General features: G+C 40.1%; 1 protein-coding gene across 1 annotated transcript in view; it reads left to right on the top strand.

Annotated features, from left to right (window-relative positions):
- The window catches only part of COL5A2 (collagen type V alpha 2 chain), a 100,516-nt gene that overhangs the window by 24,774 nt on the left and 51,520 nt on the right, over positions 1-24,222 (top strand). Inside the window, exon 2 of the mRNA XM_068686489.1 lies at positions 23,184-23,408. Within this exon, the coding sequence (XP_068542590.1) occupies positions 23,225-23,408 (184 nt within the window). The 5' untranslated portion in view covers positions 23,184-23,224. The remainder of the gene's footprint in view (positions 1-23,183; positions 23,409-24,222) is intronic.

Raw genomic sequence — 24,222 nt, 5'->3', positions numbered from 1 at the left:
GGGGGGGGGAAGTATTTGGTATTGTACTACCTTTTTTTGTTTTGTTTTGTTTACTTTTAAATGAAAAGGGGCGAGATGGTGTAATGGATATCTGTCTAAATCAGTGCTGGGTAACTATTCTCAAATCCGTGGCTTCTATTTAAGACTTGAACTTGTCTGCTGTTCTCGGAGGTCAAGTAAAAGACCTGTTCCTACAGGCTGTTTTGTGTTTATGTATCCAGATCCCATTAACTAAACCGATTTGGCTGCCTTTTCCTTTTTGGTAACGTAGTGATTTCTGAAAGCTGCCAGCAGGGCTTGGAAGGCTGCTCGAGTGTGCAGAGATGAAGAAGGAGAGTGAACTTTTCCTTCTAGGTTAAGCTGATGCATATGGAAGGGGGTAGAACAGCAAGCATTGCAATGGTGATTTCTGATCCTGGTTTCCAAAATATACCATCCTTTATAGATGAACTAACGCCATGTGTGCGTAGGGGATTAATCTGGATCTGCCCCAATGGGATTAGAAGCTTTCAGCTCATGGCTGAAGGCGGTGGCTGGCAGAGCTGGGGATGTTGGACGCCGCTCCGGCTCTCTAATGTGTCTTCACAGCACCTGAAACTTAACAGCTACAAGCTGGGGCCTTGTTTTATTGAAACGAAAATGTTCCACATTGTGCCTGCTTTTCATTTTCCAAATACACTGTGTGGTGAGCATCCAGACACCGCATTTAGGAAACACTGGAGTTTATTTGTTTAAAGGCCCTTTGGAGCTCTTCCTGCAGGGCCAGCTGAACCCAGCACGGCTTCCTCCAGATATGTGCCATCACCGTGCCATTCTCCTGTGCCATGCACATTTGGGCTGTCAGCTAGTGCCCCAAATGGCAATGACAATATTGTCCTCTGCCTACCTGTTTGGTGGTGCTTGCTAATGGCAAACTGGAGTTTACCTAGAGTTATTAGGCCCAGAAACTGAGATTTAAAACGAGCAGTGCCAAACGAGCAGCTGAAACTGAGTAATGGGTCTCTGTGGGATGATCTTTTTCTCTTGTGATGCAGGTTCTGTATTAGGTGCCATAGCCTAGATCAGGAGGTTTTCTTTATTTTGAGTCTGTCAGGCACTAATAACATGAAATAGAAAGAAAATGCAGAGGCAATGATTTGTTGAGTGTAAGTGGCAAGGAAAATCAGTGCTGGCCAAGGACTGAAAACAAATCACATCAAGCTTTGTGCTAGCCTGGGCCTTCAGACTGCTTTTTATTCCACATTCTTTGAATTCAATTTGCCTTGGGATTAGGGAGATATTTATAAAGAAATGGAATAGTTTCCTGAACTCTGGAAGAAAAGCTATTTCCGTACGAAATAGCCTTTCTGGCTATGTCTCAGGTTCCCATATGTATTAAAACACTGGAAAAAATGTGCCCTGTTCTTTAGTGCTAAGGTGGGATGTAATCGATTATAAAGACATGTGAAATGTATATTTTTCTTCCATGCTTAAGTTGCTCACTATTGCTACTGGGATTTTTCCTTTATTGAAAGTCTATTTTATCTCTCTTTATACATACCTAGTTCTCATTAGCATTGGGGAGGATGCAAAAGGTATGTGGAGCAGGGGTGCCGTGACTGCAGGGAAGGAAAATGAGAAATTTGAAAGTAGAACCAACAATTTGCCTAAGTTTCAGATATACGGATGCATACCTCCTGACAGAAAGGTAATGGTTCAAAATATGCCTCATTCTTAGAAGCTGAAGTTACCTGGCTGAGAAAATAGATACTGAGGCACAGTAGAACTGGTTATTTTCCTAAGATAGTATTTAATATTACTATTCATGTAGAGATGCTCTGTGATTACTGTGTGCTTTAATAATATCACCAAGAGCAGCCATATATCATTTCTGTGTTCTTTATTATATATTATTTATTATATATGTTATATGTTGTATATAATATATATATAAATATATTTATCATATATTATTTCTGTGAGCTTTACTACAATTTACTACAGATTACATGGGATCTATCTGGAGATCTGTTTAGGGAAATGATTCAAATATGCTTCCTTTTTTTTATTCGTGGAGGGAAGCTTCCAGGCCACCACACACTCACTGCTCATAATTTGTCCCCCTGTTTTTCCCCAGACAGCAGCCTCAGATGGGCTTTGTCCTTATGACATGCAAACAGCTGGTTTCACACAGCTAAATTAATTACTTCTGTCCTTAATGCCTCTTTGTCTTGCTAGACTTTGATAAATCACTCAAAACTAGATAGGACAGAAGAATGATTAACAACAATATTGTCTCTTCCTAACACAAGCACTTTGCATGCTCTGGAATGCATTTGACTTTTTTTAAATGCAAACCAAGCTGATACTGGCCTGCTATGTTGTTCCGGTGTCCAGTTGTTGTTGTTTTTTTAACTGCTGAGAACATGCATGAAATGCCTGTTAAATACAGTAGGTCGAACCGGGCACATTTCCAGACCGAACTGTTTGAAAGACAAAAATACATGCTATGCACATAAATCTGTTGGAAATTCAGAATGGCTGAAATCCCAGATTGATGGTGTCTGTTTGCCATTTATTTATTTATTTAAGTCATAAACCAAAATTCCATGGAGTATTATATTTAATGGAAAGAAAAGGGAAACTGGTATTTCAGGCTGTGGCTCCCATCCCTTGCAGTCACCGATTTGTCAGTGTGCAGAGAGGTTGAATCCTTGATGGAGGAAGGTCAACACAGTGATGTTCACGGGAATGGGGCAGTAAGGGGCTACACCAAGGGCAGCTTCCAATCCCCTGCCTGTGTTGATAACCTTTGGTAAACAGTTGCATCATGTACTGTGTCAGTAATTTAATTAATCAATATTTGTATTGACAAACAGAAGGTTTTATTTCAGGTTCCTCAAAAACTCGGCTTTAGGCTCAGATCGATCCTTTCAGAATTTTCTGTGTAACTGGGAGGCGATACTCAGGTTAGGTTAAAATGGGAAGAGAAAAAGTAAACTCCGGTTTGTGCTATTTGCCATTAAAGATAGATGTCTGATACTAAAACGACTTCTAAAAAGCAGTTGAGTAAAACAAACAAAAACACAATAAAATCCAAAATAGATTTTGAACAATGCATTTGCAGCGATGATCCTTAGCAGGATGAGGTGCAAGTGTGTGTCTCGTCCAGCTGCTACGGGTTTGCAGCCAGGCAGCAGGGGAACATTGTGCTGTAGGGTCAAGTCCCCAGTTCCCTGTAGCAGAACGGTCACTGTCCCCTGCGGGCTGACCTGAGCCCTAGGGGTGAAATGATCGCGTCCAGCAGCCAGTGCCAGGGGATACCAAACGGCAGCAGGGCCTATTTCTAGCTGCTCTTTCTATTTTTGGGTAGTGAACTGTGAGGGGAAGAGGCTGCAAGATAAATGCCTGCAGAATTGCTTTGTGTTTTGCTATGCATCTAGAAGTTTTGAGGTTGTTCTGGCAAGTGCTGGCTTGGTTTGTTGAGTTAGATATCTCAGCATGTGTTTATTATGCTCTCCAACAGATGTGAAAGATTGCAAATGAAATAAAGCATTTTAAAATACTCTGTGTGCTGTAGTCAGTGGAAATCTGAAGAAAGCATGTAAGGTTTAAGCACTGACCACTTGTTTGCAGCACAAAAAAGCTGATGGATGCTAAATCCTCCTGGACCCTCAGGCGTGGGTTATGACTGAGGAAGGATTGCTCTAGCGGAGAAGTTGCTCATGTCTCGGGGCAAGTGTTTTTTAAGGTGATATTTCAAGTGCCACTTGGTATAGTCGATGTCTTAAATTTGACTCTGGAATTTTTGGGAACTGGGGAGAGTTTGGGTAGGTGTATTTATTACACTTAGTGGTGAGGTGACTGATGGTAGCAGAACTTCTAGGCAGAGCAAGGAAACTGGGGAATAAAAACAGAGGCAGTTGTTTGTTTGTTTGTTTGTTTTATACTCCAGAATGAATTTTAGCAATTAATGTGAACGTATTAAATACAAGACAGAGACTGAGCAGCAGCAGTAGTCCACAGAAATGTCCTTTAATTTGTCTTGGTGTGAACAGCTGATGTAAAAAAAAAAAAAAAAAAAAAAGATAGAAGGGATCGTGTGGGAGAACTTGGTGTTGCAAAACTTAGATCAATGTTTTTCATAGGTAGAGCACTTTGATCTTTGCTAAACCATAATTCCTCCTCTGGGGTGTTTTGAAGAGTTCACCGTGAGAAGCTGCAGTGTGAGTGGGTGGATGTGGCAGGAAACTACCACTTAGATCCTAGGAAAACGACCTCCTGTGATATAAAAATAGATAGAAAACGTGGCACAAAAGCTTGTTTGTCTCTAGAGACTGGCACGATCTCTGAGAGGAGGGGAAGTCATCCAAAGGCTTTTTGGGGGTACCAATTGGAGCTTTAGCACCAAGGCAAAATGAAACGATAGCTTTACAGTGGCTTTTGAACCAGTGGGGATTTGGGAGCCAAAAAATACATCTGCAATAATGGAATAAAAGTCTAATCATACCATAAATCAAGTTAATCTTACCTGAAACAAACACAACTGGGCTTTTTTAAACAAAGCTCAGCTCCTTCTCAGAAGTACTTTATTAGAGGATTCAGTTTTGGTTTTAAAGCTTTCATGCAGCATGAAACAATCATTGAAGAACAATAAACTAGAGTTTCGGTTTGGTTTGGAAATGTGGGCTTGTTTTGTTGTTGTTCTTTTCCAGCTTGGGAATTGTAGAGCAGTTTGGAGGACAATCTGTGGGGTTTTGTTTTGGGCTGGAGAAGGCATTAGTTATCTGTGTCTCACTCATGCCAGTTCTCTTTGAGACTGTTTCAGGAGAAATGATGTAACCACGGGACAAGGTTTTGGTGGGGATTTTTTTTTTTTTTTTGGAAATAGCTTCCTCTGCACTTCTGTGTTTCAGTGTCATTAATAAACTTTTCTGAGATGAAGATATCTGCAGAAGCATTGGTGACTGATAGCCTAATAAATGTCACTTTTCTTGAAAGTAACTGGCGTAGGGAAGGCGTGCTTGAAGATGGCCATTGAGAAACTCCAGCTGCCTGGGCTGCTTCTGCAGCCCTTAAAAAAGAACTCTTCTACTGCTTGACTGACTGATTAGGAGGTGTGGATTTTTCGCTTAGGACTGCTTCACAATCCATAGTGAATTCATTTCAAGTTAGGTTTCTTGTAGCATCCCCTGTGCTAAGAAATTGATCAATCACAGGTTAGGAAAATGCATAGTAGTGTCATGAACGGCTTTTATTTTATTTTAGCTAGCATCCTGCAGTGCCCACAAACCTTACCCAGATTTCGGAGCTTGGAGGCGTTGTGACTTAGTGAAGCTTTGCTTCCTTCTGTTGTTATCTGAAGTTGAATCTCTGGTGCTTTATTAATGTAATTCCCCACTTGAAACTGGACACTGGAAACTTCTCATGTGTTGAAAGGAGCCTTATAACGTGGGCACATTAAGGCTGAACCCCAAGCTATTTGAATGACTCCTCAATATCAGAGACTGCTGAGTACATTGAGTCCTGTATGAAGCAGGGGTTTCCGAAGATGAACGTGGAATAAACCTTGCTCAGTTCTCTATATGACAATAAATATGTAAATATTAAATAGCAATTTGTGTAGCACCTTGTTAAGTTTGTGAAAGATTATTTGCTGGATTCTTGGAGGTGAAGGGACTCTCAGACCAACCATTCTCTGGTCCTCTGTACATCACACTTCATTCATTGTCACCACTTCATCCCTGAGCCCAGTAATCACTGCTTGACAAAACCATTTTTATTGATTGTGTCATTATTAAAAACCTTAGTACACCTCATTCTTCCAGTTGGCAAGAACTACAGAGGTACCTTTCAGGTTTGTTGGTGGCTCCTCACCTAATTAGAAAGCACAGTCTGGGAGGCACAGGTAAGGTTCTTGTGGACATTTGGCTCTCATCTGTGCTTCTTGATGATGTCAGTGGGGTCTGATGCCCTGTCCGTTTCCTTGGTGTTAGGAGTTTTGAAATCACAATATTCGTTTATTTATTTACACATGTGCCTCAGTGAAAGCATTAAAATATAACAAAGATTTCTGTTACTTGGATTTTGCAACCTGTTACAGTATGTCAGTATTCATTCATCCTAGAAATCTTGTCCTAGTGTTTGTTTTTGAAGGCTGACTGCAATCTGGTTATTACCAGATTGCCCAGGGGTGTGGAGCTGAAGCTATTACAACTCAGAGGGGCTGTATCTGTAATGACGGCCAGACTTGTTTGTTAGGCTTTCTTTGCTTTCATGCACGCAGATCAGCTCGGTTATAAAGAGCTTTAGTATTCAGTATTTAGTATTTTTTCAAATACTATACAGTTAGGTGTCTAGTGAACACATTATATATAGTATATATATTTCTAGATGCGCACACTATCTGGTAATATCTATCCATTCTACTTTTCCAAATATTGTCTCAAGTAAATTCTATTAAATTGTAGAGGCAATGCACAAAGATATTTACTGATGTTCAGTAAGCAAATCACCTATGAAGGAAGTATAGGAGATTAAATTATTTTTTGAGAGAAATAATTTAATATTTTGACAATCTAACTCATAAACTTAGATTTAATTACATATTTAATATTGCTTCATCAAAAATGAGCATTGCAGGTCTACTAATATAATAACAAAGAAAAAATTAGGTTAACACCATTAACTGAAATATTATTTGAATCAAGCTTTGAAATGTAATTACGAAATGTTCTACAGTCATTGTGGAGAACATGATTTCTCCTGATGTTTCTAGCAGTGCACACAGCAGACATTCACCAAACCAAAGCTTTTAATCCATGTGGCAGGTTGCATGGTAGAACTGGTAAATGCCAATATCTAAGAATTACGGTAGAGTGATTTATTTTAAAATTCATTTGCATTTAAAAAAAATAAATTGGTCTGCGTGAGATTTTTTGTTGTGTTTACAACTGACAAATAATAGCTAGTGAGTTATTTTGAGTTATTTCTTTTTTTTTTTTTTTTTTAATTCTGAATTTAATAATGATATTTTTTACCTAGTTCTAATGGTCAGTTGCTCGGCAGCTGCAAGAGATTATTGCTTTAGAATTGACGGTATTCTGTAATTCCATTTTGTAATCTTACTAGGGTGAAGTAAATGGTCCTTTTATTTATTATTATTTCCTTATAAATGCCATAGCTGTATATCACTCGGCAGTTGCCTTTCTGTTTTGTTGGAAAGATGCTATAAAGTACAAAGAACAATGCCCGAGCTATGTGCTTTTGTAAGTTGTTATTTTTGAATTACAGACTGGATTGAGTGTAAACTACCCTGCTCTGCATAATATCAGAAGTGCAGGGGACCCTGAAACAACAAGGCTCTTTTGTTCTTCAAGCATTCATATCCAAAAAATGCCTCAGAATGAGGTTTACTTCTGAACACAACATATTTTTAACTTTGTTTATCAAAATGATGCAGAAAAGATGCAGAACTGTGCTCTGTGGGTCAGTGAATGACCTGAAATGACACTCAGTTTATGTCATTAATTTTGTTTAAAAACAAAAGCAAATAATTTGATCTCCTAATACACTGAAAGCACATTTTGCGTCCCCAAAACTTCTTGACAGACATTTGTTGAATCACAGTTTTATAAATATGGCTAGATAATAGTAATAAAGTGTATTTTGATGTGACTAAGGAATAGTTTGTGTTTTGGTTGAAGAAAAGCTCATTTTCACCTCCTATATTGCTTCCTTGTAGAAGCAAATAAATAACAACAACCAATCCACAACCCAAACCTTCAAAATACACTCCACAGTAGTTTTAAGTTGATGGATTTCTAAATAGATGGTATTGCATTAAAATCAAATCACAGCATTTTCATGTGTTCTGGCAGTTTCTGTCAGCAGTGTGCAGTGGGGTGCCCCTCATGGAAGCAGGCTTCTCTGCACTCGTCCTGCAATATAGCAACAGGGAAGATCCACCCCATGCCCCAAAGTAAACACAAATTTGTATTAGGTTCTTGTGGTCACATGTCCTTGTACAGAGCTACACAGAGGTTATACCCTGCCAAAATGCCACACAGCTCAGTGCTCAGCCTTGATTACTCAGTCACTCAGAAACAAAGCAACAGTCTTCAAGTTTCTAAAAATTGCCTCTCTGGGGGATTTCCCAGATGCTTAATTGATGTAATTATATATATATGTACACACACACACTATATATATATATATATATATATATAATATTTATAATATATATAATATATATAATATATATATAAAATATATGAAACACTATTTCGTAGCTTGGATGGGTGTAACCTTTGTTGTACTCTGTACATTGCTCTGTTTTAAATATGAGAGTAACTTTGATAGTTCAGAGCATCTGCCACAAATTTAGTCTGCCACGGTGGCAGCATTCAGTTTATTATTTATTTTCAGTGCCTTCCGCAACAGTTAAAAAAAAAAAAAAAAAAAAAAAAAGGAAAAACAAACCCCTCTAACAACAAAAAAAATCCAACACTACCACCAAAATGAAAAAAAAAACAAAGTAAAAAAAATCCCGTCAAGCAGTGAGCCAATTCCTTGTCAATAAGGAATTTGTGGCCTAAATACCTAAATAAGAGGAAATTGGAATACCCCAAAGTTTGTAGCACAAGAACAAAGCTAGTCAATACAAAGTAAATTGAGTACATGTACACAGGAGAACCCAATCCACTTTTACTGAAATTAAGAAAAGTTGTGTTTGTTAAATTAGAGCGGCCCAAACCATGATGGCATTGGATCCAGCACTGAGTGGACATGGAAGCTTTGTTAGTTCTACCTTTAACATAGATCTTAAAAAATCAGTTCACTTTCAACAAATACATTTAGCATACATGCACTCAGTTATCTTAGATAATCATCAGCTCCAGATCAAATTGTGCCTCTGGGTCTCTTTGCATTTTGTAGTTGGGAGCACAGGATGGACCCTAACTTCTGTATTTAGAACAGTATTCAGGTTAAATGCTTTGGAGAAGGACAAGGCTGAACTAATATTCTCTGAAATGTATTTGAACAGTCTTTGTAAATCTGGGGTTAGTTCTAGCAGCAAAGGATCTGTGATGATCCTTTAATCAAAGACATTTTCATTTAGAAGCTAATCTTTTCCATCTATCACAAACAGCTGGTTTATATGTGTTCTCTTCAGTTTCTAACCACGCTTATCTTTGGTTTACAGCCGTTCATAAAACTGCATATTGCACACACACGTATTTGTACCTATATAGCCACTACATGACAGATACAATAAGCATTATCGTTCTGCAGTGGTGCTGGGGACACCAAGAGCAGCAGGCTGAGATCCTCCTTGCTCACCAAACTCATTTCTGGTAGAAGTCAGAGAACTGCTGGGAACCCCCTAGTTCCTCTGTCAGTCTGCTCCCACACAAACTACCTTCTCTTTTCCAATAGTAGCTCAAGAATGACTTTTTCCCCAGTTTTTCCAAGTAACTCCTGGGATTGTATCCTGCTAGTTGATGTAGAAATTTCATCTGCCAGCTAGAAAACCACTGGAAACAGAGAGGCCTTTTACAGAATTGCTGACACAACTTTATCTATAGCATAGCAGTGTAAGCCATCAGTTTCATGTAACATGGTTATTATCTTTTCTTGTCAAACTTATCACTATGAAAAGACATTGCTCTCTCTTTTTTTTTTCAGTGTCTGTAACATACAGGAGTGCATTTACTGACATGCTGAGACTGAGCTTTATGAAAGACAGCTGTCCATTTTGATACCATGCAGTTAATATATCAATTTACTCATCCTTCATTACCAGAGGCAGAAAGTTGCTCAGTTGCTCCTTTTTTTTTTTTTTTTTTTTTGCTCCCCCAGTTCATCATTGTTGGCGGTTCTTCAGGGATACAGCGCACAGGACCACATTTAGATGTGTATCTCATTTCTTAAAATTGTGACTCAGCCCTCCTGCTCAAACTGGTGTAGGAGGCGGCTGCCCTGAAGGGTCGATGTAAGCAGTGGGTAATGCTGCTGTTCCAGTAGCTTCAGTGCAACTGAAGGTCAACCCATTCTTGCTCAAAAGTGCAACCTAAAAATCTTGTGAGTGGGCTAGCAGCATGAAGTAAATTTGTCACGTTAAGAGCATCCTAGTACAGTTTGCATTGTTACAGAAAGTCTGAAATCTCACATCACTTTTTGCAAAGAGCCGGGCAGCAAAGCAAGGAGATAAGCATTGGTGTGTTAGTATTTCACTTTTAGATCACTGATTATTTAAGGCAAAATTGAAGTTACACTAAGTTAGAAAGCTGGTTGGAAGGTCTGCCCAATACAAACACTGGTGTGCCTTTTTAATTCCTAAAGTAATAACTCATTTCCTGCAGTGCATTTTTTTTTGAAAAAATCATTCATTTTAGCAACCCATTAATCAATTTGATTCCAGGTATGAGCCTTCTAATCCGGTAGAGTTCACATTTTAAAAATGCAATGATAGCATACTTGGCTTTACCTGCACAAAAGATTGTTGGAAGTAGCTACATGAGGCTACAAGAGCACAAACCACTGGTGGAGAAGGAGTTGGTGAGGAAGGACATTGGCAATATTGCATTTCTTCACTACTGTGAATAATTTTAGCAATGGGACGCTGTGTTCTGGAAATTATCACAGACCTCTAGTGTATTTTGTGGATAGATGCCAGCTATTTCTAATCCTCTGGGAACTTTCTTAGAACAGAATGATAGATATCTATATAAAAAACAGATGCTGACTGAGGCACTAAAAGTTAAAATCTTTAGCTGGTGTAAATGGTAGAAGATCCAGTTTACTGATAGCTACTGATTTTTAATAGCTGTAACTTGTCGTGCCAGCTGAGAATGCAATGCCTTATTTCCAGTATTTTTCTTCAACTATAAGAAATATGAGTGTCTTTGGGGATGCTTTGATGACTGTGATATTCTGAAGGAGGTAAAAGATTGGAGTTTGTTCTAAAGCTGTGCTAAGTCTGAGGTATAATGTTCCTAATTAATTAACAGCATTTCAGGCATTTCAGTTGGCTCATAGAACAAAAAAAAATGTTTATTTACATACAGATGTTAGTCTTATTTTACACAGAATTGGGAGTAGTGACTCAAGCAACCTCACCTCTTAAGGGACTTCAACATATAAATGTCTTACAGGCATAAGCTTCCAAGATAATGGTCTCAGTTATGTCCTCTCGCTCATAATGAGCATCAGACTTTCCTCTTGTTACCAAAAAGCATGTTCCCATGTATTTCCCATGTATTTCATACCTCACTGAACTGGATTACTATTTCTAAACCGATGGTAAGGGATGTTAAATGCTTGTCTATTCCTAAATCAATGAGCTGTGATTTTTTTTTTTTTTTTAATTTTTATTTATTTATTTTTTTTCCCAAGAGGATGAGGCATTTTGGTTTACCTCTTGCCTATGGAGTTACTGATTCTTCCTAAATTTTATCGGACATTTCTCAAATGGGGAGTTGTAATGTTAAGGGATCCCTTAGCATTCCAGGAGATGTAAGGTGCTGAAGGAAAGAAAAGATGTGTTGTTTTCTTAGGGAAAGGAAACAGAGGTTCAGAGGAGAAATTTGGTTTTCGGAAGAAGAAGGGAAGAGCTTTGTGGTTCAGAAAATGAAAGATGGTGAAGGGCCTAGAGGGGAAGACGTATGAGGAGCGGCTGAGGGCACTGGGCCTGTTCGGCCTGGAGAAGAGGAGGCTGAGGGGAGGCCTCATTGCGGCCTACAGCTTCCTCGTGAGGGCAGGCGCTGGCCTATTCTCTTTAGTCATCAGTGACAGGACCTACGGGAATGGTGTCAAGTTGTGGCAGAGGAGGTTCAGGCTGGACATCAGGAAGAGGTTCTTCACTGAGAGGGTTGTTGTGCCCTGGAACAGGCTCCACAGGGAAGCAGTCACTGCACCAAGCCTGTCACAGTTTAAGAAGCGTTTGGGCTGTGCACTTAGTCTCATGGTCTGAATTTTTGGGTAGACCTGTGTGGTGCCAGGAGTTGGACATGATGATCCTTATGGGTCCCTTCCAACTCGGGATATTTTATGATTCTGTGAACTATTCCATTCCATTCTTTAAGAAAAGTCCTAATCTGTAAGGTGAGTTGAAGTAATCGGGCTGCACTTATTAGTTGGTTGTATTGCGGTCTTATATGCTTTGTGAAAGATATGATAGATTGCACAATTAATTCACCACTAATAGTCGCTTCTAGCCATCTACTATGTTAGAGGGAAAACATAAACTGAAAGGTGTTTAGAAGGAGCTGAAGTAATATGATGCATGAGAAATTTCAGTGCCTCTGAATGCAACACAGCCATGCTTTGCGTGAGAAGCATTAAGCCCTCGGACATTACTGGGTGTTTTTTCATTCCAGAGGCTTGATCCCCAAAATCTTATCATTTCATAGCACTGAAGGCCAAGTAATAGTAAGGAAAATAGCAGTTCAGGTGTGTTTTTTTTTTGTTTGTTTGTTCTGTTTTTCCATTTGGGTATGCAGTACAATCATGTGGCTTGGGAGACAGCTAAACTAGGTCTCAGACTTCCACTGCTGAACCAAGGTGAAGGCAGTACACATTCTAGCTTCCAGCTGGTCATTTCCACTTCAAAGACAAAACCAGGACTGGTCACAGAAGAGCCCAGTTGTGGGCCAGGGTTCCCTCTGTAGTTCCTGCAGAGTTCTGGATGCAGTGGAAGACCGAACACTTACACCAACGATAGGGCATAGGCACTCAAATTATAGTGTGTCCACTATACCACCCACACAGAGCTATCTATTTCAAGTCTATGTGAAAAATGAACTTGCAGTCAAATGTCTTAAGTTCTCTCAACACTACACAGATTTTCATTCTTTTATAAAAGGGAAAATAAACCGGGTTTGCAAGATCTATGCATTATGGGCACCTGCTTGCAGCTTCCACCTCTGCTGGGAGAGTTAACTACTGCAGAAAGACCAGAAAGACATCATCAGTATTTATAGAGCTTGGCTGTGGGGGAAAAAAAAAAAAAAAAAAAAAAAGTTGCTTGGATGCAGCCTTCCTGGGCTTTTAAAGGCTTCTATTAAAGAAACAATGGAAGGATAAAATTAAAAAGATATGAAAAATGATAAAGTAGTTTTTGAAAGGAAGAACTAAGGGGAAATAGAAAGTAAATGAAGTTCAAAGCAAACAGTTGCTGGAGGTGATGACGGCTGGTTTGTTTTAAACTACAGATCCCTACTTGAATTTTAATTCATTCAAACCCTTTTTACTATGGACAATTTGCCTGACAAAAGTTCATAATGCTTCATCCTGAAGCATGGAAGGATATCCAATGAATAAAAGCGGGAGAGCCTGCAGGAAAGCCTTTCATTTCCTCTGTCCCAGAAATCCTAATCCTACAGGAGAGCAAAGTAAAGGCTGGTATGTATCTTTTTTTAAGAACATTTATTAATGTTATACATCTAAATGACAGGGTGGACAGGATTTTTTCTTTGCTGACTTTTGTTTTTAACATTCAATGACATTTTTTATTCTCTTAATTTTTAAAAAATTAAAATTATGGAGTAGGGATATTCTTTCCCTGACCTAGCTTTATTCTTCTTCTGGTAGGAATTACATTAAATTAAATTGGTCTGCAAATATAAAACTCTACTTGAAGACATCCTGGCACTTGCAGTATGCAAACACCAGGCTGTTAGAGAGGAAGCTGCTTGGAAATACCCATGGCTTTCCTAGCTGGAAATTCAGGATGAACTGAGGTAACCTTGAGGGGTCTGATGACTCAGTAATAAGGTAGTATCAGGTCAGGTCAATGAAAATGCTTTTCCTCAATTTGACTTGGGTGTCTGTTTTTACATGGCTTTCTTGATATAAAGGTCTCTGTAGCAAAGCCAATGTTTTCTTGACTGAAATATGTTATTTCAAGCATTCTGAAAATAAAAAAGAAGGTTTTCAAGTGGATGTATCTAGTAAAATTACATTCTTTGGTATTTCAGTAACTCAGTGCTTTCCAACAACCAAAAGAAAAAAAAAAGGTAGAAAAATTCCTGACTGATGCAAATTGTCCTGCTCTGACATTCAGTCTCAAGGATTTTGATTATTCATAGCTATCCTTTATTGAAATGGACTGGATTCTGCTCACTTGTTGCTTATTGACACTTATTTTTAGACACTGAGAGAAGGAAATTACTTATTGCTCCTCTATCTGTAAGTAACAAATAAGTTTAATTTCTGCAGAAGTTAAATTTCTTCTTGAACATGAGATGTACATAAACCACCATCTTTCTCTCTCACATATGTGACCGACTTTTGATTGCATTTGATACTAAGCTGCTCCTTTATAACCTTCATCCCTGATGCTGCGCAGAAAGCAGCTAGAATGCCCTGAGGGCTGCTGAAGCCTATTCCATATCATCTTGAAGCCAGAAGTTGCTGACTGAGCTGTCTGAAGTGTGGCGAAGGTAATGGTAGCAGAAAAGAAGCAGAGGTTTTGTTGCTGGAATCTTTGCAGACTTTCTTGCTTACTATTCTTTTTTATTTTCAGAGGCCCAAGGTTTCAGCAAATGAATAGCTATGCTGTACAAACTACATGTTATGAGTATAGCTTTCCAGCAGTACCTTCCTACTCCACCCAAGCACTGGGTGGTTTTCTCTTCAGTCTGAAATGCTGAGCCTGTTGGAATGTAAGGATTTTTAATTATGGAACTGACTTTTCTTACTAATTACAAATCTTTATTTTTAGTTAAAAAAGAGGGTGATATTAGCCAGCAGAGGATGCATTTAGGGGATTGCGTGAATACACTTTGCAAACCGCAATGTAAAAGAGCTTTGTGGAAAAGGCAATGTAATGACAGGTTTCTATTGGACTTTGATGTGTATGGCTTCAAAGAATGAGGATGTTTGGGCAGTAGCAAGTGTGTTTCTCTCAGATGTAATAAGACAACATCCATACCCGTTTTGTCTGACTTCAAAGGGCATAAATCCTACAAAATAAGCAAGGCAAACCAGCTCTTTTACAGTGCAAGGTAGTTATTTTGTCAGTCAAACTTTGAGCATTATTGCATATATGAAACTGGAACAGTGGAACTTGCCCGAGTTTGGTAGGTGGGTACACAGACGAGCTCAGCTTGCAGGTAGGGGCTAGCTGCTTCATGAATTTTCCTGTTGCTGTCAAGTTGGTTAAATCTGATTGCCTTCTACGATGAGATAATTGGCTCGGTGAGCAAAGGGAAGGCAGTGGATATTGTTTACCTTGAGTTTAGCAAGGCTTTTGATGCAGTCTCCCATGGCACCTGTATCCACATTGAGAAAGTATGGACTGAAGGGCTCCAAGGTGAATGAAAGCAACAAGGTTAATGAAAAGCTGGCTGAGGTCAAAGAGTAATGGCTGGCAGCTCAAAGACCAGCTGGTGGCTAGTTAATAGTGGCATTCCTCCAACAGTGGTCAGTGCTGGGGCCAAGATGATTAATTTGTTTCAGCATGCACCCTTAAATACTTTGTTGGTGGGCAAATTGGGAAGACTGGCTGATATGCTGGATGGCAGGGCCGTTGGTTAGAGGGATCTAGACAGAAACGGGGTGATGGAAACTTCACTATGTTTAACAAAGGCAAGTGCATCTGGAAGAGGATGAACTGGGGATTGACTTGCTGGGGAGCAGCTTTGAAGAAAATGACCCAGGGTTCTCTGGGTCAAATGACCCAGAGCTCTTTCAGACATCCATTTTGGGCCTTTCAGGTCAAGAACAAGACGAGAGTGCGTAAATGGATGGGCCACCAAGAAATTAAGGAGCTGATGCACCTACAGTTGAGCGATCTGGATCTGCTCATCTCCAGCAAAGAGGTTGTCCTGTGTTTGCCATCAGAACTGAGCATGGGATTTAGTCCGCTGAGGTGTGTGGTGTTCACACAGACCAGCTCCGCTCTCAGTGTCACAGCAGATGGCAGCTTACTGCCCAGCCCCACCTCAGGTAGTTAAGTATACGTGTATAGAAGGGGTTACTTACAGTGCTCAGGTGTCAGAATGTATTTTCTCACCATCTGACACGAGATGAAAACACAAAGCAGTGCAAGGCACCTGTACAACGTCGCAGCAAGCAGCTCCCTTTGTGCTTTCAGAAATGGTTCTCCGGGAGCTGACGCAGCGCAACCTCACCCCATCACCTGGGCAGTCGGTTTCTGGCCAGGTGACAACCAGGAGCGCTGCTTGTGACGCACTTACAGATTTATCATTTATCACAGGAATCCAAATGTCCTGTGAGTGTGGAAACTGCATCTTGCTGATACAAGTTTCTTCACAGCCAAAACGCATCTTTTTTTTTTTTTTTTTTTTTTACTGGTGCGTAGCAGTCTAAGATTGGTCTTTGGAAAGACCCAAATCAAGCACTCACAGATTCCAAAACAGTATGCCAGAGTAGACAGTCAGAGAATATTACATTTTCATTTTAAAGTGTTACTATTTTAGACATTAGGCACAGTTCCTTACATCCTGATAAGATCTGCAGCAGCAGGTTGGCCAGAATTCCCTCTGTCAGAGCGTGATTGCTTCGAAAACAAAGCCAAAGCATTCAGCCTCACAGTTTTAACTCTGTTTTAATTTTAAAGACAATGCCTAGATTGCAGGACTTGTGAAAATTCAGCAGTGCCGAGCCCTGGCCCTACTGTGCTTCCACAGCCTGGAACCGTGCTTGTGGCAGCACGGGCTCCAGCAGAAACCAGGCCCCCCGGTACCGACTTGAGCTTCTGACTATTTCCTCCGAGTGCCGAAATCTGCTACGGTGTTTTCTCAGGCATGCCCTGAACGCCTCCCTGTAACTATCTGTGTGCAGCCTCAGCCATTTGGAAGTAATTCCATTTCCCACTGTATGCTTGAGGCTTGCTTGTTGTCACCAGGGACTATTTGTATGAGCACTGCTGCAGGCCAGGCTCTTCAGCTCCCTCTTCAACCTTTTCTCCTACCAAGGAATTAGAGCAGCCGTTCTACTTCTGAACCAGAGTAACAACAGAGAAAAATAGAGACATTTTTATACACCTGTCCTTATTTACAGGATGACCCGAGTGAGTTAGTAAAACCAAATGCTTTTCTGCTATGCACAGACCCAAGGCTGTAAGGTTACCCACAGAAAAAGACCAACGTGACCAATTTTTACAGTGCACTGCCCTGTCCATAGGATAAGATGGGGTCTTTAGAAAGGCTGCCTTGTTTATTAATTAGCTCAGGAATGATGAAGTCAATATGCAGATACAACAGCATCAGATACTCTTAATGAATTGAGCAGTATAAGAAACAGTGGATAACGCTGTGGGAGCATCAAGAGAAATCCTGTTTACCAGAAGGGCTCCCAGTATATTCTGCCTTCATATCCAGCACGTGTTGGACCTTGTAATTAAAATATTGTTCTCGGTTGTCGTGTTTTGGAAATTAACTATTTCCATTAAAAAAAAAAAAAAAAGAGCAAAACTATTGTTCTTACTGGTTGAGCCATAACTATATGAACCTGTGAGTGAGGGGAAATCTGGACCAACAAACCAATTGTGGGGGAGTATTGCTCCCATCTGGTTAAGGAAATGTGAGGAATCAGTTATATTAGACTATCAAGTTAAAATTCACTCAGAGGAGTCTAGCAATATCCTAAGAATGGTTCTTGCTTTTCATCTTTCCCCATTCATCCAAATCTCGAATCACAGTGCTGAGATGGAAAACAGAATTATTTATTTTGGCAAAATTATCTGTAAGAGATGAAACCAATAGCCAGATCACACTCAAAGAGGCCTTTACCTGGGAGGTTCTCTCTTCTTCCAACTCAACATGTATTGGTTTATCATTGATTTTTGCTTCCCGACTGCTCTTCAGAGCTTGGAGTTTAGGTTTTCTTGGTTGACAAACCTTGGAGGGTGAACTCCCTCTCCGTGGTGCCTGGTGCCAGCCAGAACAGCTGGCCAGCTGCAGAGTGCATGTCTGCAGTAAGGCTCTGGTTAACTGCTGTAGCAATTTCAGCAGTTCATTAAGTCCCTGCTTGGGAGCTGACTTACATCTTGATACTTGGCAGTATTTATTCGTACTTGATGTTATGGTAGTGGACTCTGCAAGAAAAACAGTTGAGTCTCTGTAATTTTCCATTCCTAAAATACACATTTTAAAATTACCTGTGTTATTTAGGAATACACCCTGGGTCTTTTATTATTCTCAAGCATGGCACAAGGGCTTCAGCTCCATCTCTAGATGATTGACTAAACAATCACCTTGAAATCTCATGATGAACTGAGACCACTGGACTTCTTTAATCTGTAGGATGCTTCTCAAATATTTATTTCATGTGAACTTTGCAAGTTATCCTGTAAGGTGTTTAAGCAGGAACCAGATGTGCCTGGGGACACAGATGTCACAGTGCACCTCATGGGACCTCAGGGTCCTATAATGAATAAATCCTCTGTGCTAGACTCCTGAGGGGTCTGTATGTGTCATTCCTAACTTACTGGCTTGACTGTGCAGGGGATTTAACTGCCTTTGAAGACATGGAGAGAACATTCATCTGTAACACTTAGTGGATTAACAGTGTGTGAAAGACCTTGGTACTGGTGAGCTTTTCTAAGAGAATGCTGTTGTTTGCATGTAAGTGCATCCTTGTGCTGTTGCCATTACTTCTAGGTCATTGAGAAGCATGACACATCTTGAATGGAGACATCTGAACACAAATCTGATTTGATAATGCCAGTCAAACATTGCACATAAAGAGAATACTGAATTATTTTATTATTATAATTGCCAAGGGATTCCGGGTTCCTCCTCATACATGTAGCTACAAATTACTTCCTCTGTAAGCTGTCTGTGCTAATCACTATTAAGAAGAATCCTTTCTATGGAACAAATGCAAAAGTTATCCAAAGATAGAATCTCTACAGGCAGTGTGATTCCTATAGGAGCAAATAGGAGTTTTTTTCCCATTGATTTAATGAGAACTGGATCAAGCTCTGTGCTAATGTTGTAGCAGGCTGGCAATCAAGCATTGTTAACACCAAGCTACTCTTGTCCATCTCTTGGCACTCCGTCCACATGCACAATGGTACATCTGCAAAATGGCTGTTTGCACGTACTGGCCTTCACTTTGATTTTCTTCTGCACCTCTGCTTTATGAGTCAGCAGGATTAGATTGTAATGCATAACTTGAAATTCAGCTTTTCATATTCTAGAGTTTTCTTGCAGGGTTATGTTTTGTTTGTTTTAACTTAAACACTAAGGATTTTACTGCAATCTTGTATTTCCATATACTTTCCACAGTCTAGAATCAGGCTGACAAAGACGAGAAGCTACCTGCAGAAGCTCTTTTCTCTCCAGTCTTTTTCATTCCGTAATATTTCCTTTTCTGTTCTAGACTTTTTATGTTAAACAATGTAAAAAAGTAGTGGACTTAGTGTAGAATATGCAACATGAAGTCCCTCTTGGCAGAAAGAAAGCATAACGCTGGCAGCCGGAGCTCTAAGGACCAGCCGTCATCTCTTCTGGCTCTGCCTGGCTGTGTTCTAGGCTCTGGAGGTCCATCAGCATTTACACTCCTTTAACTATGGCATTGCTTGAGCGAGTAAAAGTGAAATGAATTGGAGCTGCTTTGCTGTTGAATCCTTCTCTTTTTCCTATCTATAAACAAACCAAGACCCATTTTCTCCCCCTTTACTCTCTGATTTCCATTTCTCTCCCCTGTGTCAGCCCTTGGCAGAGCAGCCTGCTGGCCAAGCTCTGCTCACCAGGCAACGTGTGCCATAAAAGCGAGCAAGCGGTGGATCTCCGGGTGCACTTGCACCATGGTGCACATCTGCTAGTGCAAGATTGCAGTGGTTTCGTATGCTCTCTCTTAAAACATTCGTCGTGTCCTTGGCTCGTTGAGGAGGGGAATTAACATGGATATTTACTTGCAAAGAAACCAAGCTCAGCAAAAATGCCCAAAGCAGGGTGTGGCTTGCAAGCCTTTGCTAGACGCTTTTGGGTTTTGCTCGTGTGACTGATAGGCTTTGACAGCCATCTAGTGGCTGGGAGGTTTCTATTTATTTATTTATTTATTTATTTATTTATTTATTTATTTATTTATTTATTTTCCTCAGTAATTTGTACAACTTCAGTGCTGTCAGAGCTGGGCCTGGGTATGTCAGCGCATGACGTGATTTCTACTTGCAAGGAGTTGATGCTTGGTCTCTGAACATGGTGATTTGATATATCAGCTGGGGCCGACTTTGGACTTCTGGTTGAACTGTTCTTTCGTGCTGAAATGGTATTCCAACAGACCAATGTATAACAGAAAAAAAATTACATTATAGTCACGGTGCATTTCATTGAAAACCTCTTTCCAAAAGGTCCTTTTGTACAAGCACACAAATGAATGTCTTTAAATATTTCCTAGGGTATTTTTTGTACCTTGCCTTTTGTGTTTGCAGGCTGCTCTGAGACTCGTTTTCCCTGACTCGAACAGATTGGTGACCCTGTGGCTTCTGTACTCAAGTCCAATAGCAGTAATAGTTGTACTTGTTGGTGAGAAAGGAGTTGGTTAATTGACTACCAGATCATTTTGCCACATTAACAATTTCCAAAGCTGCTTCTGGTGTCGTTCAGTGTCTTGTGTTACAACTGCAGAGGTAGAAAGAACATGTGAAACAAATACTTAGTGACTCGGTCTCTATAATTAAAAAACTTGTCGATTTCCAAGGCAGGGAAGAAACAGAGTAGTACAATTTCCTTTGCTGCTTTTCTGCTGGTCTGGGTATGGATGGATAACGTGCCTACAGCTCAGGTCTGATGGTGAAACATTAAAAGGTGCTTGTGGGATGAGTTGGAGGTGCAGGAGCTGCTCTCTGGAGGTTACTCTTAGTGTAGCACAGTCACAGCCTAAAGGAAAACTAGAGACAGCAAATATGGTAAAATAGATTTGAAATAAAAAAAAAAATGTTTGCTTTTCTTTTAAAGTTATCAGTGTATCTGCAATCTGAGAGGAAGCCAGACTTCTTAAAATATTTCCAGAAGTGAGTATGTGCTGGTTTGCCCCCTCCCTTTGCCTGCCCGTCCCTTCCCCAGCCACCGAGCAGGGCTCCGGCAGAAGCCAGTCACCACCTGGCACAGCTCCGATTTGCCAAAGCAGTTGCTGTGTGGTTTATTTGAAGCCATGACAGAAGGCTGACTTTGGGCTCGGTAACTCAGAAATTTCATTTATGCAAACTGCAGCTCTGGAACAGCACAGCGAGTTCTACTGGTGCTACGTTAAGGAAGACACAGACCATATGCCAGACATCTGGGGGAAAAAGGCTAAATATGTCAGACAGCACTTTATGTCATGCACACAAGGGAGAAGTGAGAAGAGTGCTTTCCAAAATGCGTTCTGCAGTTTGGAAAGTGATTCTCACAGTATCCTAAATGGGCTGTGCACCACGCTTGGTCGATGTCTTTACTTCACACTGAAAACATTTCCTCCCGAGCTTCTGTGGCACCCCTTCGAGTCGTTTTGTCAGTGTATGTGATGAACCAGTTGAAGAGGAGATGACCTGGTATGAATTTGGATCTCAGTTTCTGTTGGGAAGCTGCAGAAGCTGACGATGGCAGGCAACAGTTAATGACACATCTGCTCCGTTTCTCTGAGCTTTGACATTGATGGAGTAACGGGACTTGAGTTAAGGCACAAAGCTGAAATCCTAAATCTGTTCCTGTTTATTGCTTTGTGATTTTCTGTTTACATCTGGTTCAAGTTAGGGCAGAAATGCACAGAACAGTGAAGCTGACCTTGTGCTTGGTGCTGTTAATTGCTGTGCTAATAACAGTTTTTCTTAAAAAATGCTGATCGTGATCTTTGACTACCGGGATGCACCCAGAATATGTATGTAGAGCTACCTCTGTTCCCAGTCTTACTTTGGTTCGAAATTAGAGCTGTTTGGGAAACTTCAGCCCGTGGTTTTAACCAGATTGTTCCAGTTCCAAAGACATTTTTGATAGAAGGGTTTCTGTGGTCAGCTGGAGTTGCCACCCAGGATAAGATGAATCCTTGCCATGGTATCCCAAGGTCAGGAGAGTTGTTTGGAGCACAGGAGGCTGCGTGTGGGAGCTCTGCTGCCTATGGCTCCGGGAGGGAATCTTGGCACTGGCGTTTTTGGGTTGCAGGTTTGGGACCCATTGCCTGGGGACTGTCTGAGGACAGTTCGTTCCTACTGCTGGAGCTTGTTTTGTGTGGAGCTTTAGAGAATGAAATATTCATTGGGCCAAAGTGAAAAACTCTCTTTTCTGTTGATTTTTAAAAATGTTGGACAACCAAAGAATTTTTTTTTTAAGTGTATTTTATTTTAATTTTTTTTTTTTTTATTTTTAGGAGGAGGTTATTACTTCATTATATAAAAAAAAAAAAACAACAAAAAACACAAACAAAAAAAACAACAACTCTCCCTTCACCCCCCCAAAAACCAAAACCAACCCAAACAACAACTACAGGTATTTGGACTGTTTGCTTACACAGCAGGAAGAAAACACAGGCATGGACTTAACTATGGATAGAACTATACCTAAAGGGACAGTCATGTTCCCCCTCAAACAGGGAAATTTTTGAAAATTTTAAGTTCTCTCAGAACATTAACAAAAAAAAAAAAACAAACAAACAATAAAAGAGAGAGAGAGAATTCAACCTAGGGAAGTCGTTCTGTCTTGGTGACAGTAGACTGGAAAACTACATTGAAAGGATTTCTAAATGGAATTAAGGGAATTCAAGAAAAATAAATAAAGGTGACAATACTAAGGCAAGAAAGAAAGAAAATTTGCTATAAAGCACATGGATTAGGGTAAAAAAGATGCATAACTTTAGTAAAATAGGATGAGCTCCATACAAACATGAGAAACACATACACAGATAGGACATTTGTATAGTCAGTAGATGCTGCACCTATGTAAATGGACACGCAGACAATCTATTATATACAGATATTCCTAAGGCAATATACTTTTGAGACCTTGTGGTGGGGTTGTGCTTCTCCACAACGACTCTGTTTTACTTCTCCTTGTCTGAGGAATAAGGTGGTAAAATAAGAAAGACATTTAAGATGACTGGTATTTAAAAGGCATTAACTTCAGCTATGCTGGTAGACTGTTTTCTCCATGTATGTGGTGCTGCTTTTCATCTCCAGACCTGCTCTTTCCTCATCCTAATACTCCTTTGATTTCACAGTTGGAAAATGTTTAATATATCCTCACTCTTTTTTCCAGGAGAAGACGGTGAAGAAATCCCCTGCACTCAGAATGGCCAGATGTACCTGAACCGGGATATTTGGAAGCCGTCGCCTTGCCAAATTTGCGTCTGTGACAACGGAGCTATTCTTTGCGATGAAATCCAGTGTCAAGATGTGCTGGAGTGTGAGAACCCACAGGTGCCCCCAGGGGAGTGCTGTCCTGTGTGTCCCCATACAACACGAGATTTTGACAATGGCATTGGTAAGATTGCTTTCCAGTTCACTTTTTGTTGAAAGGAGAACCAGTCAGGCTGGCCTTGAGAATGAGATTTGCTCTGCTGTGGTTCAAAATGAGGTAGGGAGACCCTGATGAAATCTAGATCTGTTCCCAGTTTCAAGTCTGAATACGCAGGAAGATTGGTGGTGAGGTTAAAGTTCTCTAAAATCAGCCCAAAGAAGTAGGAACCTCACGATACTGAAGTTTCTAATAGCATTTCCATAGTGAAAGTTTAAATCTGAAGAGAGTAAATACTTGGCAGCTGTTTTCTGTCTTGGTTTGCACCTGAGCTGGCTCTGGAAACAGTTTTCTTCTGACTATGAATGTGATTAAGCCCAAAGGCTTTACAGCTATGAGGTTGAGCTGAATTCCATCTTGATATTTCAAGGAGATTGCTTTCTGGGTTCTTTTTGTGGTTCATCTGGAACTGAAAGATGAATATGCTAAGACATAATAAAATAGAGCATTCTTTGATAGAAAGCTCAATTCCAGGCCTCTCCAATAGCTGAATCAATGTAAATCTTATACGTAAGTGGTGAAATGTAAGCACTATAAAGCGTTTCCCCAAGGTGAAACATGAACACACAGTTCTCTCGTGAGACATCAGAAAAAAAAGTAGTATAAAGTATTCTTAACTTCCTGCTTGCATACTTTTTGTGATATACCTTCAAGATAATGTCTTTTCCAGTCCAGTTTTAATTCTGGGAGAGACTTGGATGAAGTAAATCCCTCCAAATATTGTCCTAAGAGAAAATCTCTTAACGTGCAATTAATATTCATTAATACAGTGCATTGCATT

This window comes from Anas acuta, chromosome 6 (genome assembly GCF_963932015.1).
Source record: "Anas acuta chromosome 6, bAnaAcu1.1, whole genome shotgun sequence".
In the NCBI taxonomy this organism is placed as follows: Eukaryota; Metazoa; Chordata; class Aves; order Anseriformes; family Anatidae; genus Anas; species Anas acuta.
The sequence above is the reverse complement of the archived record's forward strand: the minus strand, read 5'-3'. Positions and strand labels throughout refer to the sequence as shown.